This window comes from Seriola lalandi, unplaced genomic scaffold (assembly GCF_002814215.2).
Source record: "Seriola lalandi dorsalis isolate HSWRI2012SDOR001 ecotype SW California unplaced genomic scaffold, Sedor1 jcf7180002054972, whole genome shotgun sequence".
NCBI lineage: Eukaryota > Metazoa > Chordata > Actinopteri > Carangiformes > Carangidae > Seriola > Seriola lalandi.
In genome coordinates, this window is record NW_019525660.1 from 5,170,086 (window position 1) to 5,189,196 (window position 19,111).

Genomic DNA, 19,111 nt, shown 5'->3' on the forward strand with positions numbered 1-19,111 from the left:
TTGTCCAACGGTTTCTGTAAGAAACAACTGACAACTGTCGGCCTTATATATAGGAGGGGCCCTATCCCCTCCTGATGCTGACGTCACTATAGCCAGCCAATTAGGGCTGGCATAACATTATTTGTGCGTCTGATTGCTATGAAAGAGAATTGTAGTCAAAATGAGGACATGAAACATGACCATGAGACCAGAAACAGGTCCACACACATCAGTGTAGTAAAAGAATATATTTAATTTTGAAATGTTTGTCATTCAATTTTGTGACTTTTATTTTTTCTTTATTTTGTAACGTGTTAATCTTATTTGCCGATCTATTGTGTATCACATATTTCATATCTGACATATATATTTATTTTCTGTCTCTGAAAAATGAACGAGGCATTTTAAAGTATTTATTTATTGTATTGTAATGTAATAAAAAGCTGGTCATACAACTATAAATGCCTAATGATCTGAGTTGCATTTATTGGTCCAAAATTTCACATATTGTGTGTAAACATCACCTGTAATCAAACACTTTAATCAAACATTACAAAAGTGGCAAGATGAATGATGCAAAGTAATCCTCAGGCCCAGTTGAAATCTGCTACGTTTTGGAGTAGTTAATGGACTTCTAACAAAGGTTATATCATAATATCGAGCTCAATTTAAAATAAAGGGCCTTTCAAGGCAGTCCAGAGTGTATTAAAAAACTAGTCATTGTCAGAAAGATCTTTGTGCTTCAGCTTATAAACATTAGCAGCCTGGACTGTACTGTTAAATGTCTTAAAGGCACTACTAGGCCATGATGATTGTGCTCCAGTACCATAACAGATTTTTTGAGTGAATGGAGAGAGTGACATTAGCTTCTCTCTCTTAAGTCTGATAATTTCACAGAAATCTACCCTTCACGTTGAGTCAAATCTCCCTGCTATCACCAACCCAGCAACAGCCTGCCACTGTTGCAGCATTAGTGTGAAGTAGTGTCCAACAGGTAGCAATTGCATTGTAGGTTAACTTCTCCCCCAATTCCATCTCTGACAGTTCAAACCTAACTGACCTACATGACAAGAGAGAAAGTCAAGAGTCACTAACTGTGTTTTTATGCACCAACAAACCTGTAATCTCAATAATCTGCCGTTAAAGAGGTAGGACAATGTGGTTCCATTAAATAATTTTTTACTAGCCCCTGCCATGTTTTTTTTTTTGGCATTTCACTATTCTGTATATCCTGTGTTGAAAAAAAAAAAAAAAAAGAGACGGGATGTTTCTATGCCACAGTAATGTCTCAACCAAGCATCTCAAGCAGTTAATCCAAATTCAATTTTTGTTTATATGCATCAAACCAAAACAGGATAACTTAGCTAACCTAGTTCAAAACTTTATTCTCTGTGTATATAAACCCAGTCAGTGACTCTGATTCCACCCAATGATCTGATCCTGTGACATCAGGGACTACTGCCTTGGTTGTGGGTTCACTAGGGATTTACATGTGTACTCTGTCCTCAAGTGCCTTCAGCTCAGCCTCCACCTGAGCTGGCAGGTCAACTCCAACTTGCTGAGTGAAGTAGGCTCTCAACTCTTTGGTCTCCCTCTGCCAGAAAGGCTTGGGCACATCAAACAAGGCACCCATATCCACCTTGCCACTCAAGCCTTTAGTATCAATGGCGCCATCTTCTGGCAGCCAGCCAATAATGCTCTTCTTGGCTGCCTCATCCTGCCTCTCCCGGCTGCAACGCTTGAAGATCCACTCCAGCACGCGTGCGTTTTCACCAAAGCCAGGCCAGAGGAAGGCGCCGGTGGTGGCATCCTTTCTGAACCAGTTGACATGGAAGATCTTGGGCAGATGAGTGGGAGCCTTTCGGCTCTCCATGCTCAGCCAGTGAGCAAGGTAGTCGCCAAAGTTGTAGCCGAAGAATGGCCGCATGGCGAAGGGGTCATGCATAATCACCTTGCCTGAAAGAAAACATTAAATGCTTTGTAATTTTGATTTGATTTTGATTTGAATTTACTACAGCTTCCTTATCATCCTATTATCTTAACCAACTCTTAAGTGATGGCACAATTTCTAAAACAAAGTCATACAAAAGACAATCAACCCTAAAACACAACAGAGCTGTAAATCAGTATGAATACATTTAGAGGAACTTAAACCATAAGAATATCAGAGGTGTTTATCTGTACCCTTATGCTCAGCAGCTGCTGTGGCCTCAGACCTCATTGCAGCTCCAACAAAGACCCCGTGCTGCCAGTTGAAAGACTCGTAGACCAGAGGGACTCCTGACAACATCAAAATCATGTTAAATAAAAGTTGTTGCTCTAATTACTCAAGCATATGTTTAAATAGAAAACACAAGCATTGTGTTGTATGATGCAGAACATCCACAATATATTTACTGTGTTTAACTGTTTAAGAGGCTATGATGTTACTGTGAGATCTGTTCAGGCACGGCAGGATTATGATTGTCACGATTGTAATAGAAACTAGAAAATTCCTGGAGAAATTTTGAATGTGAAAGTCTATCCATGTCATGGAGATGGCATGTGTCTGTAAATGTCTGTGCTTGTGTTTGGCAATATAAATTGCATAAGGTTTTGTACAACAGAACCAATAATTCCCTCTTACCATGTTGAGAGTTATTTTGAAGGTTAATCCAAATCGTGGAGATGGTGTTTGTGTGTTTCTGTCAATAGATGTGTGAGTGTGTGTCTGTTTGTGTGCGCATGTGTGCATGTGCAGTGGCAGAGCTGCCCAACAGAATCTCCAGTAAGTTCTATTTACCTGGCTGAGACTACATACAGACAAACAGACTAAATAAGTAAAAAGTAAGATGGTGTTTGTCTATGTTGCTGTCAATATGCATGTATTGTGTGATAGCAGAGCTGTCTACCATAGAGCCTCCGAAAACCTTGTCTTGCCTGGTGCCTAGTTTTTAGGTGAATATCCAAAGATGGAGATGGTTTGTGTTTCTTTCAATATATGTGTGTACATACTGTATATTGTCTGGGTTTTCTCAAAGCTGTGGGACTAGTTACACGCTGAAATTTCGTTACAGAAGATTAATAAATCGAATGTATGCAGGATAGTAATATATGCCTTCAATGTTATTGCATTGCAGGCACTTAATAATAGAAAACTAGAATTACGGCCTTGTGTTTTACCTCTCTGCCAACCAGCCAAGTTGCAGGAAATATGGCCACCATTTCCATTTCTTAGTTACAGCATTGAATAATAGCAAGAGGTGTTGCAGAACATTATGATGTTGCAGTCAAGTTGACCTTTGACCATTTGGATATAAAATGTCATCACTTCATTTTATCCTATTAGACATTTGCGTTGTGTTATAATTAGCTTGACTTTGTGAGTTATGGGCAAAACCGTGTTTTGTGAGGTCACAGTGACCTTTGACCACCAAATTCTAACAGTTTATTCTCGAGTCCAAGTCAATTTTTGTGCCAAATTTGAAGAAATTTCCTTCAGGTGTTACTGAGATATCGTATTCATGAGAATGGGACGTATGTACAGACAGACAACCTGAAAACATAATATTTCTGGCCCTGGCTGTCACCGGTGCAGAGACATGAAAACCTTTTTCCTAATATTAGGTTGAGCGAGACAATACTGCATGGAAGATGTAATCTGCTCAGTATTATTGCCTGATATTACAAGGAAAATGAGGATCTGATTATTCCAACTTCTTTACATCTCTTCAACTTCAATAATCAATTTCAGTACTCTTCAGTAATTAAAAAAACATTCATATTTCTGAATTACAGACACTTATTATTTCATTGAAACCTATAATTAAAAAGCCTAAAACCTGATTTTATTTTGAACTCTCATTTTTATATGCAGTTCACTAAAATCTTTTCCTGTGACCTCAGCACAGCTTATTTCCTGGTTGCAATTTTAATTTATGTTATGTTGAATGAATGTATTTATTTCTGTGTCATTCACGCCACAGAAGACTCAACTATCAACTGTGTGAATGCTAAGGCATCCTAGTGGCCTGGTGGTGTCTCTACCCACCTCCTCTCTATCTCTCCCCATGTCTGTATCTCTAGTGTCACTCTTACTATAACCAAAGGCCAAAAATGTCAATATTAAAAGTGAATAAAAATTGGCACCAACCTTCTGGCCTCCTGCCACCAAAGATTATGGCGTCAATGGGAACCCCTTCCTCACTCTCCCACTGGGGGTCAATGATGGGACACTGAGCCGCTGGGGCACAGAAACGGGAGTTGGGGTGGGCACAAGGTGTCAAGCTTCCTGTTTACAAAAAGCAGGAGAGAACTTTACACATCTATTTGTGAGGCAGGTGCGTAGGAATAGGATGAGTGGATCCAAACTATCAATCAATTTTTTTTTTCTGATTTTTTTAATATCGTTTCCTTTTTGTTTTTTTTTAAATATCGTTTCCTTTTCGTTTTTTTTTTTTTAAATACTCCTGTACACTGACTTGCAACATTTGTTGTCTAACTTGCAACAAGTGTGTGGGATTTTTTGATTGACCCTGTTCACAAAAAGGAAACAATATTTTGTTCTTCCTTCAATGTTAATGTTAATGTTATTGAGTGCTCTAGTAATTTGGCCAAAAATATTGTAAACATCTGTATATCATGGTGAAAACTGTGTCTGATCTTTAGGCACCTCCATTACAAATAAAAGCTCCATTACATAAGTAACATGGAAAATTTAAATCATGGTGTTTTGTTTGTTTTTTGTTGTGATGTTATTATATCACAGTATTATTAAAAATTATACTCCATTCACAAAATGATTCTGTTGTAAAATTAGGTATGGTCTGCCCCATACTATGGGTGAATTAGTAAATGTGATTCATGCTCAGAGTTAGTAACAACCATACTGTTGTCCTGAGCTGTCTGTGAATAGTACTACTGAGCAACCTTATAAATAATTTTTTTTTCACATGTACTGTTGTTTCATTATTTCAAACCAGCCAAACCGAGAATGACATTACACTTGAAAGAATTTACATCTTTGAAGAAAACAAAAGCTGACAAAACGTTTTACATCTTAACCCACATGAAGAAAGTTACTCAAAATGCCAAGGAGGCCAAATCCTGGTCTCCATTAGACAATTACAAAAAAATTAAGATTATTATATTGTCAAACAAGTAAAATACAACTACAATACTACAAAACTACAATATACTGTATGCTGCAGTGCAAACATAATCGGTATTTCAGTTATAAATAAAATAAAAAGGCATTACTTCTTTTACAATAACACACTAAACTAACCAAACTGTTTTTACAGCTTTCTTGCTGGAAATCTTGCTAGTGTCGGTTCCCATATGTAAAAAAAAAATAGCTGGCAGAAGGAGGAGATCAAATCTGCATGCCTTTTGGAGAAAAAAACCATAGGAGATAATGGATCTGAAGTTATTAGAACATATAACACATGTCAGTGAAGCTGTCAGCCAATCAGAACAAAGTTCTGTCACAAAAGGAATACTGAGATACAAAGATCTGGCTCATAAAAATTCTTAAAGCTTTTTATGATTTTATGAGAGACTAGATCTCAGCCCAGAGAATTTGGGCTGATGTGTTAGATAGCACTCTCCAGTACTATCATCAAAACACCAAATGAGTGAAATTATTTTTGGAAGAATTGTGTTCATCTCTCCAGTAGAGTTCACTTCTGTGTGTCTTTGGTCTGCAGTCTAATAACCAGAACTGGTGGAGAGATACAGACGGTGATAAATTAAAGGAAAAACCTGAACAAATGAATGGAGAAACAAAACAAATGCAGATGCTTCTGCAAAGGTGCACTGCATGGTACAGGTCTTATAAACTGTTAATAGTTTACATGCCATTCAGAGTAGTGTTTAAGAACCATGTGGCTGATGCAGTGTACAGTCACTGAAATATCTTTCAGCTTTACTATAGAAATATTATAATATGCTAGTTGTTTATTTGAGTGACTTGTAACAGTGTTTCATGCAATACTGTAGATTGCACTGGATTCATAATGATTTGTAAGCAAAAGTGCTGTAAAGACCATTTGCGTTCATTTGGTGCCCTCTACTGGATTCTTTGACACATTGCACTTACTAAAGTAAGACCGTTGGAACTGAATATTTAAGATTTAAAAGGGACATCAAGCGTCTCCTTCATCCTTGACCGGATGCCCATGGTGGCTGTAAACAATTTGAACCTTGTAAGCAGAGATTTACCTGATGACCTTGGATCAAGTGTTGCTTGTGCATTAGTGAGATATGTAAGGAAATACAGCAGAGCAACGCTTCCTCAGGTGACTGAAAATGTTATAATAGGCCTGCAGTGCATAAAGCCATTACAAAGATGAAAGCACATTTGAGAGTTCAGTGCTGCGAAAACCAAAGGCACTAGTCTACAGAGACGTGAAAAAAGTAATATAGTCAGATCCTTCACCGTATTCTCCTAAAGTTGGCGAGTGTATGTGTGGCGAACACCAAGAACCGTACAGGCCTGAATGCTTGACCCCTATAGTGAGGTGATCTGGTGGCTCCATTATGATGTGTGGGCCATTTTGGTGGCATGGTTTTAGTCCACTTGTCCCCTTAAAAGTTATTCTGAGTGATTACCTTTATCCTATGATGAAATATTTCTATCCTGATGGGAGTGAGCTCTTCCAGAATGACAGTGACTCCATCCATAGGACACAAGGGGTCACTGAATGGTTTGATGTGTAAGAAAATGATGTAAATCATATGCTATAGCCTTGGCCAAAGCCACCAGATCTCAGCCCAGAGAATTTGGGCTGATGTGTTAGATAGCGCTCTCCAGTACTATCATCAAAACACCAAATGAGTGAAATTATTTTGGAAGAATTGTGTTCATCCCTACAGTAGAGTTCAGAGACTTGTAGATGATGCCAAGGAGAATTGCAGCGATTCTGACAGCACGTGGTGGCCCAACACTATGACATTTTATGTTGGTGTTGTTGGCAAAAACGGAAACAAATCAGTATAACTGAAATACAAGCACAACACTTTGATGTCCCTATAAAAACACATCCTCTGGCTGATATTACCTTGCTTCCAAGTTTTGCCATGCCAGTCTGTGAGTGTGATGCCGACTTGAGGTGGGTCAAGTCCTTCCCACCACACTCCCCCATCGCTGGTCTCACCAACATTAGTGAACATGGTGTTTTTGGCAATGGTGGCCATGGCATATGGGTTGGTCTTGTCTGAGGTACCTGGAGCTACACCGAAGAAACCATTCTCTGGGTTGATGGCCCTCAGTTTACCTACAGAGACAGACATGTTGTACATGTATACATTACATATGGAGTAACAGGGTCTTTGTGCGTGAGCTCTGCTCCTCGTTCTCACCTTGGCTGTCAAACTTCATCCATGCTATGTCGTCTCCCACACACTCAACTTTCCATCCTGGCAAAGCTGGTTTCATCATGGCCAAGTTGGTTTTACCACAGGCACTGGGGAATGCCGCTGCTATGTAACGCTTCACTCCCTGAGGGTTGGTGATACCCAGGATCTGAGAAGCAGATGGAGTGGTGAATAAAAATGTTAAAAGGAATAATCGTAATTATCACAAGTATAGCTCTATAATTATCACTCAACCTTTCATTGATAGCCATCAGTCCAAGGCACTGAAAGTGCATCAAGGCCAGGCAGTTTCACAGCAACATACATACAATACAAATCTAGCCATATTCTTTTCTATTTAATTGATTACATTTCTAGGGACAATGTACAAAATATATTAATGTGTGAGTGATGAGAGAAGATGATAAATTTCCATCTATGATCCCTTCGCATCACAAGCTCAACCTGACACAAAATACTAAAGGTATTTCTTTTGGTACATCAGAAAATAGAAATGCATTCATGTTTGTATACTGGAGAGAGGCCAAAGATCTATTTACAGTAGAAGTCATACATACACTTTAGCCGTATACATGTGAATTCAGTTTTGCACAATTCCTGACATTTAATCCTAATAAACATTACCTGTTTTAGAGGTAAGGATCACTACTATATTTTAAGATGTCAGAATAAAAGTAGAGAATTATTTATTTCATCACCTTCCCAGGGTGTCAGAATTTTACATATACTTTGTTAGTATTTGGTAGCATTGCCTTTAAATTAAGATAGCTTTACACTGGTTCTCACACTAAGGTGCTGAATTTTGATCCATTCCTCTTGACAGAACTGATGGAATTGAGTCAGGTTTTGTGGGTTATTGTAAGTTCATCTCTAGGAGAGAGAATACGTCTCCTCCCTGAATGTTATGACAGCTACATAGTCTCATGGTGTTTATACTTGTGTACTATTGTTTGTATAGATGAACGTGGAACCTTCAGGTGTGTGGAAATTGCTCAGAACGAAAAATCAGACTTGTGGGGGTCCACAATTTTTTTCAAGTAGTTGGCTGATTTCTTTTGAATTTCTAATGATGTCAAAGAGGCGCTGAGTTTGAAGGTATGTCTTAAAATACTTCCACAGGTAATTAACACAAATTAGCTAATCAGAAGCTTTTAAAGCCATGCCATAATATGTTGGAATTTTGTGTGTATGTGTGTATACACTGGAATTGTAATATTGTGAATTAAAAGTGAAACAATGTGGAATCTGGAAACAATGGTTGGAAAAATTACTCATGTCATACATGCCCTTACACATGTGCCAAAACTATAGTTTGATAACATGAAATCTGAGCAGTGGTTAAATATTAGCTTTAATGACTTCAACCTAAGAGTATGTAAACATCTGACTTCAACTGTATGATCAAAACTGAAATCCCATCCAAGTATTTATCTTAATATTTGAAAGATTGTTGGCTATTAGATACAATACTTTTCAATAGGACCATGAAGTTCATTTTCACATTTATTTCCATAATTTACTTCATAAGGAGCCAATGAGTTATTTTATTATCATATAAATTGTCGTTAATATGGACGGTATGTACTAGTCAGGTATGACGGTTATATTTTTACCAACATAACTGTGAAAAATTACAGGATCAGAAAACTTCTGATTACATTTTCTTTCAATTCCTTACAGCAGGACGGAAAAAAATTGCTTTTCGACAGTACTGATTTGAGAGTCAGACATTAGGGTCTGCTTAAGACAGCAATGTTTTACACTGAAGGTTAACTATTTATTTTTGCAGAGTGTGAGTGCTCAACTTCACTATCCCAGAGTCAGTTTCTCAACCCAGGCTACAGTCACAACATGACATCCTTCATTCTCACAAGCATGTGCTCTGCCAGCCAGCCCTCGTCCTTGGCAATGCGGGAGGCAATGCGGAGGGCGAAGCACTTTTTCCCAAGGAGAGAATTTCCTCCATAGCCACTGCCAAAGGACAGGATCTGCCTACTGTCCGGCAGGTGAGATATCAGCACCTTGTCTGGGTTACAGGGCCATGAGTTGAGCAGAGGGGCTGGAGAGGAATAGTAAAAGGGAAAAAAGAAGAAAGGGAATTTATAAAAATGTTTGCACAAAGCAGTAATATAACTTGTTTCCTGCTGTTGAAATCTGTACCTCTGAGAGGTAAAGGTCGTCCCAAAGAGTGCTGACAGCGGACAAACTCTGCTCCTTCAGCCAGTTTCTTCAAGACAGGTGTCCCCATACGCGTCATGATGCCCATACTGGCCACGACGTACGGGGAGTCTGTCACCTTGAAGGAGAGCTGAACGTTTATCACCTGAGACTTTGATATAGTCATTTTCTAGAATATATTATAAATTACAGCAATAAATGAAACTGCTAACTCCAAACAGCAGGTGTATTGCTTTGTTGCATGCTTTTCTATCAAGTGTTGAGAGGAGCACAGTCACTACCTGGACGCCATATTTACTCAGACTGGAGCCTACAGGACCCATACTGAAGGGAATCACGTACATGGTCCGACCTATAGAGAGGAAAGACAAGCATTAATTACATATGAATGTAGTTTATTTTTCCATTTTAGGCAGCATTGTTTCAGTATTGACAAATGATGAAAATTAGGTAATATTTGGCTTGAGAGGTCATGGCTTTCTTGGCTTTTTATGGTGCAAATCAAGTAATTGTCCCATGTTATTTTATATGCCACAAAAACATCGTTACAGATGATGTATAAAACATCTGTTTTTTTACATAACTTCAGTGGCAGATTCGTCAAAAAACATTCGGTAAAACATCTGTCAGTAACATAATACTACCTGATGACCCGTTTACCTCTCACCTTGCTGCATTTGTATATGGGGTTGTGGTTGAAAAGGCTTTTTTGCTTAGGAAGGTTACTAACTGAGTGAAATTACCCAAAAGTATCTAAGCTGCACCCATGATCAGAGCTGGTTGAATTCCCTAAATGATAAGGAAAGGAGCTTCAATGCTTCCTATCTTATCTCCTTTAGCATAGGAAACACTGGACCTTCCTTTAAGAAAGGAAAGGGGAAATGCCATCCCACAATTCTGTGCTGCTGCAACATTTAAAGCAACGCAACATTGTAGTTTCACATCGGCAGACCTACTTAAATGTAGAAACAAGAGAGTACCTTTTTTATGTTTGTATGTGTGTATGTGTGTATATATATATATATATACACACATACACAGTATATATATATATATATATATATATATATATATATACACTGTATATATAAAAATATGTAATATACTGTTTATCTTCTCTATTTCAAATCCAATTAGGATTTATCATGAAGAACAAATATATTTAATTTCTAGTTAACAATATCATTATCACAACAAAATATTATAGTGTATACATAAATGTTGTTTCACTAAATCCCCTCCGATTGTGTAAAGCACTAAAATGAATTTTCACTTCATGACAATTGTTCAAAAATTGTCAAAAGCATGGTTAGTTTTTGGTTAGGAAAGGAGTATTTATGTGATATAAATAAAGGTAATTTTAAGAAAAAGCTTAGAGTAAGTGCAGTCGGATTCTCTCCGCTCCACGATTGTCTTTTCGTAAGTCCTTATGAATTCTCCTTCTCATCTTTCCTTGACCACACCCAACCCAACCACACCCATACTGGGGCAGGTTGGAGGTGAAACACTACTTTTCAGCCTTGTGTTAAGTTACTCTTTAGAGACGAAACATCCTATTTTATTGTCATAAATTTTTTTATATAGTTGGTTAATAATATTATACAGATTAAATCACTAAATTTCAAGTCAAAGCCATTTACAATATAAGGAAGTTGAAGACACACTTTTCCTGGCAACAAGGAAGAAACATTTAATTTCCATCCAGCAACATACCTGCCATGCAGCCAGGGAAACGCTCCTCTCTGGCTTTATGCCAGTCTGACTCACACATCCAGCTTCCCAGCTGGCTCTGCACCCCACCAGTAGGGATGGGAATGGTGTCCCTCTGGGTCTTGGTCACAATCACGGTCTTGCTCTCCACCCGAGCCACGTCTTTTGGATCTGTACGTGCCAACCAACTGCAAAATACAGAAAAAAATCTGAGCCTGATGCAGGAAAAATATGGAATTGTAGAAGAGAACTCGAAAATTCCTGGAGAAATTTTGAATGTGCCTACTGCTTGGTGCGTTTACTTCACTCCTTTCGTTTCAATCTGTATAAAGGTAGTTACTTTTAGTTTCATTCATGTCGTAGAGACTCATCCTGACACTGACCTCAGTGACTGCAGGTGTCCCTCAAAAAGCCTTTTGAAGCTGTCACAACTGGCCAAAATAACCTCACACTGATGGTTTCAAACCCAAATTTGTCCCCACAACCATAGCCAGACATGTATACACACATGTACATGCCCCAACAGAAACTGATGTGCAATAAAGCTAGGTTTTGTACAACAGAGCCAATAATTCCCTCTTATGTTAAGACTTATATTTTGTAGGTTAATCGAATTTGTGGAGATGGTCTTTGTGTGTTTCTGTCAAATATACATTTATATCATATACAGTGGAGGAAATAATTATTTGATCCCCCCTGCTGATTTTGTAGGTTTACCCACTTACAAAGACATGAACAGTCCATAATCTTTATGGTAGGTTTATTGTAACAGAGAGAGACAGAATATCAACAAAAAATCCAGAAAAAAATTAAATAAAAAGGTTATAAATTAATTTGTATTTGATTGAGTGAAATAAGTATTTGATCCCCTACCAACCAGCTAGAATTCTGACCCCCACAGACCGGTTCTGTGCCAATGAGGCAGTCAAATTAGTGCTGTCCCTTTAGGAAAGTCAGTCCCTACTCCTAATCTCAACTCGTTATGTGTATAAAAGACACCTGTCACAGAATCAATCTCTTCCATTCAAACCTCTCCACCACTAATGGGCAAGACCAAAGAGCTGTCAAAGGACGTCAGGGACAAGATTGTAGACCTGCACAAGGCTGGAATGGGCTACAAGAGAATCAGCAAGAAGTTTGATGAGAAGGAGACCACTGTTGTCGCGATAATTCGAAAATGGAAGAAATACAAGATAACAGTCAATCGCCCTCGCTCTGAAGCTCCATGCAAGATCTCACCTCGTGGGGTAAGGATGATTCTGAAAAAGGTGAGGGATCAGCCCAGAATTACACAGGAGGAGCTTGTTAATGATCTCACGGGAGCTGGGACCACAGTCACCAAAAAAACCATTGGTAACACACTTCACCATAATGGATTGAGATCCTGCAGTGCCCGCAAGGTCCCCCTGCTCAAGAAGGCACATGTACAGGCCCGTCTGAAGTTTGCCAATGAACACCTGAGTGATTCAGAGAAGGCTTGGGAGAATGTGATGTGGTCATATGAGACCAAAATTGAGCTCTTTGGCATCAACTCGACTCACCATGTTTGGAGGCAGAAAAATGCTGAATATGACCCCAAGAACACCATACCCACTGTCAAAAATGGAGGTGGAAACATTCATCCCAAAACATACGGCCAAGGCAACAAAGGAGTGGCTCAAGAAGAAGCACATTAAGATCCTGGAGTGGCCTATCCAGTCTCTGGACCTTAATCCCATAGAAAATCTGTGGAGGGAGCTGAAACTTGCTAAGCGACAGCCTCGAAACCTTCAGGATTTGGAGAGTATCTGTAAAGCGGAGTGGACCAAAATCCCTCCTGAGATGTGCGCAAACCTGGTGAGCAACTACAAGAAACGTCTGACCTGTGCTTGCCAACAAGGGTTTCTCCACCAAGTACTAAGTCACGTTTTGCTAGATGATCAAATACAAATTAATTTATAACCTTTATTTAATGTTTTTTTCTAGATTTTTTGTTGATATTCTGTCTCTCTCTGTTAAAATAAACCTACCATAAAAATTATGGACTGTTCATGTCTTTGTAAGAAAAAATCAGCAGGGGATCAAATAATTATTTCCTCCACTGTATATATATGTATGTGAGTGAGTGAGTGAGTGAGTGAGTGAGTGAGTGAGTGAGTGAGTGAGTGAGTGTGTGGCAGTAGAGCTGCCCAACAGAACCTCCAGTGAGTTCTTTTTACCTGGTTGAGACTCTTATTTTGAAGGTAAATATCAAAAAAGTAAGATGGTGTTTGTGTGTGTCTGTCAATGTGCGTGTGTATTGTTGTGTGTGGCAATAGAACTGTCTGCCATAGAGCCTCCAAAATGCTTGTGTTACCAGGTTGAGACACTTATACAGTTAATATCCATATGATGGTGATGGAGTTTGTGTGTCTTTTCAAACAGCCCTTTGAAGTTGTCAGGACCGGCCAAAATGACTTCACAATAAGGATTTTCAACCAAAATTGTCCTCACAATTCTAGAAAGACATGTACACACATGCAAAGAACCACACATCAACACGCACACACAAGTACACGCAAATACACTGTGTTGGTTTATCTTAGAGTTGCTCTCATACCTGAGTTAAAAGGCTGAGAATCAATGAGTTTAATTAGCCAATCAGAATAACAACTGCTCCTGAATTTGTATTGCAGTCAATGGGAGAGGTGGAGAGCACTCCCATCACTTCCTCAAAAACTGTAAAACATATCAGAATAAGACCAAAACTAGGTGATACAGGACAAAAAAAACCTCTACATTTTTTATATAAAAAATTGTCAATGAAGGTTGGAAATTGTGGGATTTAAAAGAGCTTATCTGACTTTTTTTAAAGGAAAATTTTCAGAGATGGCAGTTAGAGTGAGCAGTTGCCTCCAGTTTTGCAAGTGGAGCTGTGCCTAAAGACAGCAGAAATCGCTGAAGATGTAATAAATATCACAATCCTCTACACTGAAATTACAACAACACCACACCGAGCAAGCGAGAGGGAGGGAGAGAAGCTAGTGCTAACTGCTAAGCTAAAGTAATCAGCAGATCTGAACAGCATGTAAACAACTGCTGCGTTAGTGAAAGTCGCTAAAAGGAGCAGGGAACTCCTAAGTGCTAGAGTACAACTAGTGGAAGTTTGAATGTACAGCAGTTAGTTAGACACTGTGATGAAGAAAACAGCAACATTAACTGTATTCAGACAGAGCAGCAATAAACTCTACCAGTAAAAGAAACTGACTGGAGATGGGACACCACATCGACGTCAGCATGTGCAGTGACCTCACAATAATGGTTTTTAACCAAAATCTGTACATGTTTTAAATAAAAATTGTCAATCAAGGTTGGAAATTGTGGGACTTAAAAGAGCTTGTCTGACTTTGACAAAAAATTTCAGAGATGGCAGTTAGCTTCAGTTACTCAAGTCAAGTAAATTTTTATTTGTATAACACCAACTTACAACATAAGTTATCTCAAAGGCAGTTTCCAAATAGAGCATATTTACAGAGACCCAACAATTCCCACCAAGAGCAAGCACTAGGTGACAGTGGCAAGGAAAGACATCCTTTTAAGAGGCAGAAACCTCAAGCAGAACCGGACTCAGGGTGGGCGGTTATCTGCCTCAACCGGTTGGGTTGGAGAGATAGACAGAGAGAGAGAGAGCAAGGGAGAGCACAGAGGAAAATACAAGAACGTGCAATTATAGCAAGATTAATAATATTGATAGTAATGGCAGTAACAGCAATAGTAATGTAATAGCAACTCTAGTGCACCTACTGATAACAATAATAATGAGAGCTAATCCCATTAATAATTATCATTATTAATTATAGTAAATTTTAGTCCAGATAGCAAGTGGAGCTGTGCCTAAAGACAGCAGACATTGCTGAAGATGTAGTAAATATCATAATCGTCTACACTGAAGATACAACAACACCGCACTGAGCGAGCAAGAGAGAGGGATAGAGAGAGAAGGTAGTGCTAACTGCATAGCTAAAGTAACCAGCAGATCTGAACAGCATGTAAGCAACTGCTGAGTTAGTGAAAGTTGCTAAAGGGAGCAGAGAGCTCTGAGTGCTGGAGGAGAACTAGTGTAAGTTTAATACAATGTACAATGGGTAGTTCAGTTCAGTACAGTTCAGAGGGTAAATTCATATCTCCATTAGCTCATTGTTGATGATGATGATGATAATAATAATAATAATAACAGTTATTAATAAATAAACAATAATAATTACATTAGTCCACTTCCTTTGGCTGAGGTGTTGTATAGCCTGATGGCAGTGGGAACAAAGGATCTCCTCAACCTCTCTGTTCTGCAGCGCAGTGATGACGTTTGCTGCACCTGTAGCTGCTTCTCTGTCCTGCCAGAATGTTGTGGAGAGGATGGTTGGTATTGTCCAAGATGGCCTCCATTTTACATTGCATGCGTCTCTCCACAAAAGTCCTGAGTGAGTCCACACTCAAGCCAAGCACAGACCCAGCCTGTTTTACCAGCTTGTCCAGTCTCTTTGTGTTCATGTCTGACATGCTGCTGCCCCAGCAGACTGCAGCATAAAAGAGTACACTGGCCAACACTGACTGATAAAACATGTGTAGCATTTCACTGCAGAAACCAAAGGACCTGAGATTCCTGTAGAAAAAGAGCTGGCTCTGTCTCTCCAGGTAGATGGCATCCGTGTTCATGGACCAGTCCAGTTTACTGTCCAGGTGCACACCTAGGTATTTATAAGTGTGCAACACCTCCGTGCCCTTCCCACAAATGTTGACTGGCTGAAGGGTGGGCCTAGACCTCCGAAAGTCGATGACCATCTCCTTGGTCTTGGAGGTTTTCAGAAGGAGGCTGTCCTTGTCGCTCCATTCACTGGAGGCCCTGTACTCCTTTTCCTGCCCATTCCTGATATGCGCCACAATAGCTGTGTCGTCCAAGTATTTCAGGACTCAGGACTCAGAGTTGTATTTAAAGTCCACCGTAAACAGTCCCCCTGTGGAGCCCCAGTGCTGGTCATCACTGTCCCTGAGACACGGTTACCCAGCCTGACATACTGTGGTCGTTTTGTCAGGTAATCCAAAATCCAGGACATGAAGCAGGGACCTTCCAGCTCATGTTTAACAATGGGCGGTTGGATGGTGTTAAATACACTTGAGAAATCAAAGAAAATAATCCTCATGTAACTACCTGGCTCATCCAATTAAGAATGGGCCTGGTGGAGCATGTAAAGGACGGCATCATCCACTCCAATATGTTCTTTGTAGGCGAACTGTAGAGGGTCAAGTGCATGTTCAACCTGTTGCTTCAAAAGGTGGAGAAAAAGCCGCTCCAGGGTCTTCATGATGTGTGATGTGAGGGCCATCTATCTGTAATCATTTATCTCAGCCGGTCGTCCTACTTTAGGTACCGGAACAAGACATGATGTTTTCCACAGTACCAGGACCCTCCCTGTTTGAAGGCTTAAGTTAAAGATCCTCTGGAGAGGCTCAGCCAACTGGGCTGCACAGTCCTTTAACAGCCTTGGACACACACCATCCGGGCCTGTTGCCTTTCCAGGGCGTAGCCTCTCGAGCATCGCCCTCACCTTGTCTGCTGTAAAGGACAGGAGACTTGACCCCAGTGTGGAGGGAGTTGCGGCTGCAGTGTCAGGTTGTGACGGAGATGCCGTAGGAGAAGCTACAGCTGAAGCAGTGGGAGAGAGAACAGGTAAGGCTGTGTCAAACCTGTTGTAGAACAGGTTGAATTCATTGGCCTTGTCCACATCACCTGATGTTGCCTGGCTGTTCTTCTCTTTATACCCAGTGATGGTCCTCATCCCCTTCCACACCTCTCTGGTGTTGTTGTGCTGCAGCTTCCTCTCTACTTTCTTTTGTAGTCCTCCTTCACCTTCTTTAATCTCCTCTTCAGCTCATGTTGCACACACCTGAACTTCTCCATGTCTCCATCCCCGAAGGCCTCCTTTTTCTGGTTGAGAAGGGTCTTGATGTTACTGGTGATCCAGGGTTTGTTGTTTGGAAAGCAGTGTACAGTCTTTGCTGGTATTACAGTGTCCATACAGAACTTAATATCCGTGGTACATTCAACCATTCTATCAAGGTCAGGGTCCTTGCTTTAATCATTTTCCTGTGACTCCAACAGGACATTCCAATCTGTGCACTCAAAACTGTCTTTTAGAGACTCACTGTCCTCCAGGGTCCAGTTCCTGAATGAGCGGGTGATTGCAGCCTGCCTCAGTACACAGGGTTTGTAGGAAGGCTGAAGAAAAACCAGATTACGATCTGATCTGCCACGTGGTGGTAGAGCTGAAGCAGTGTAGGCCTCCTTGACGTTTGCATACAACAGATCAAGTGTCTTATTTTCCCTTGTGGGACAGTCAACATACTGAGTAAAGCCAGTCAAGTGAGAGGTGAGAGTGATATGGTTCAAACTGCTCGATATTGCAATGACTGCATCTGGGTGGTCGGTCTGACCCCTCGCAACAGTCTCGTGAATGACATCAAATGTGATTGCAGGCTCTGGTCGTGGTTGAATGAAAACAATAATGGCGACGATCTGTGAGAACTCTCTTGGTACATAGTACGGTCATAGACCAACTGCCAACAGTTCAATATCCCAACAGCAGATCTTCTCCTTCACTGTGATATGACCGGGGTTGAACCATCTATTGTTCACAAGCAGAACCAGTCCTCCACCTTTATTCTTCCCACTTGCTCTGGCGTCTCTGTCTGCTCATACTGCAGTGAAGCCAGATAAATCCACACAACTGTTGGGAGTGTTGTCGTTTAACCAGGTCTCCGTGAAACACATGAGACTACACTCACGAGATGCTCGTTGGTTCTTCAGAAGTGCCTCCAGTTCATCACACTTATGGTAAACTTTAAAGTCAGGAATTTTCCTTTGTGTACTTTACTTTCTCCATCGTCAGACGAAAAAAAAACATAAATCAACAAAAAATATACTAATATATACAAATATATTGCAAAAAAGACAAGCTATGCGGACTTGCTGCCACTTGTTGCCAGCGCATCATTTGAAACTTATAGCAGCAATAAAGAAATCAGCAATATTAACTGTTTTCAGACAGAGCAGCAATATACTCTACCAGTAAGAGAAACTGAGATGGGACACCACACTGATGTCAGCACGTCAACATGTGAACGAGTTCACTACTATTAGTGAAAAGACATCAGCAGGTCACCGAGCGAACAAGAGAGGGAGAGAGAGAGAAGCTAGTGCTAACTGCTAAGCTAAAGTAACTAGCATATCTGAACAGAATGTAAACAAGTGCTGAGTTAGTGAAAGTCGCTAAAGGGAGCACAGAGCTCTGAGTGCTGGAGTAGAACTAGTATAAGTTTAAATGTAAGAAAAGTCATAGCACACCATTCCCGATTGAGCATTGATATACATATTGTCTGGGTTTTCTCAAAGCTGCGGAACTAGTTACGCACCAAAATTTCAATACGGAACTTTGGAGGCTGAGCATACACATGATAATTACTAATATACTCAGTTGTCAATTTATTGTTAAAATAATTTTAGACAGTTTTTGATTCAATTGATCACTTTGGAGGATGTAGTGTATAGTACATTATACAGAGGTGTTTCTGTTATTTAGCCTACCTTAAGTGATAAAAATGGGGTAGTGGGAGTGGCGGTGGTGATGGTGGTGGTGTGTGTGTGCCCAGATACTGCTTTAGTGGCACCTGCTGAGACCTGAGACCTACTGAATTTGTATTGCAGTCCAAGGGGGAGCTACTATGATAGTTGACCAGTTCCTGTAGCTCAAAGTAAAGTCAATATGTCTGCTGCTGTACCAGTCTGAACTGTAATTTTTCTCCATGAGCACTAACTTGTTAACAGCTTTCTCCCTGTGTGTGTGTGTGTGTGTGTGTGTGTGTGTGTGTGTGTGTG

The 19,111-nt window shown here is 40.0% G+C and overlaps 1 protein-coding gene across 1 annotated transcript in view; it reads right to left on the bottom strand.

Annotated features, from left to right (window-relative positions):
• Positions 1 to 381: 381 nt before the first annotated feature.
• Positions 382 to 19,111, bottom strand: part of pck2 (phosphoenolpyruvate carboxykinase 2 (mitochondrial)) — a 25,963-nt gene continuing 7,233 nt past the window's right edge. The window contains exons 3-11 of the mRNA XM_023398033.2: positions 11,227 to 11,411; positions 9,795 to 9,865; positions 9,496 to 9,631; positions 9,207 to 9,394; positions 7,321 to 7,483; positions 7,020 to 7,235; positions 4,112 to 4,249; positions 2,164 to 2,259; positions 382 to 1,935 (exon numbers count right to left, since the gene is read on the bottom strand). Of these exons, the coding sequence (XP_023253801.1) occupies positions 1,466 to 1,935; positions 2,164 to 2,259; positions 4,112 to 4,249; positions 7,020 to 7,235; positions 7,321 to 7,483; positions 9,207 to 9,394; positions 9,496 to 9,631; positions 9,795 to 9,865; positions 11,227 to 11,411 (1,663 nt within the window). The 3' untranslated portion in view covers positions 382 to 1,465. The remainder of the gene's footprint in view (positions 1,936 to 2,163; positions 2,260 to 4,111; positions 4,250 to 7,019; positions 7,236 to 7,320; positions 7,484 to 9,206; positions 9,395 to 9,495; positions 9,632 to 9,794; positions 9,866 to 11,226; positions 11,412 to 19,111) is intronic.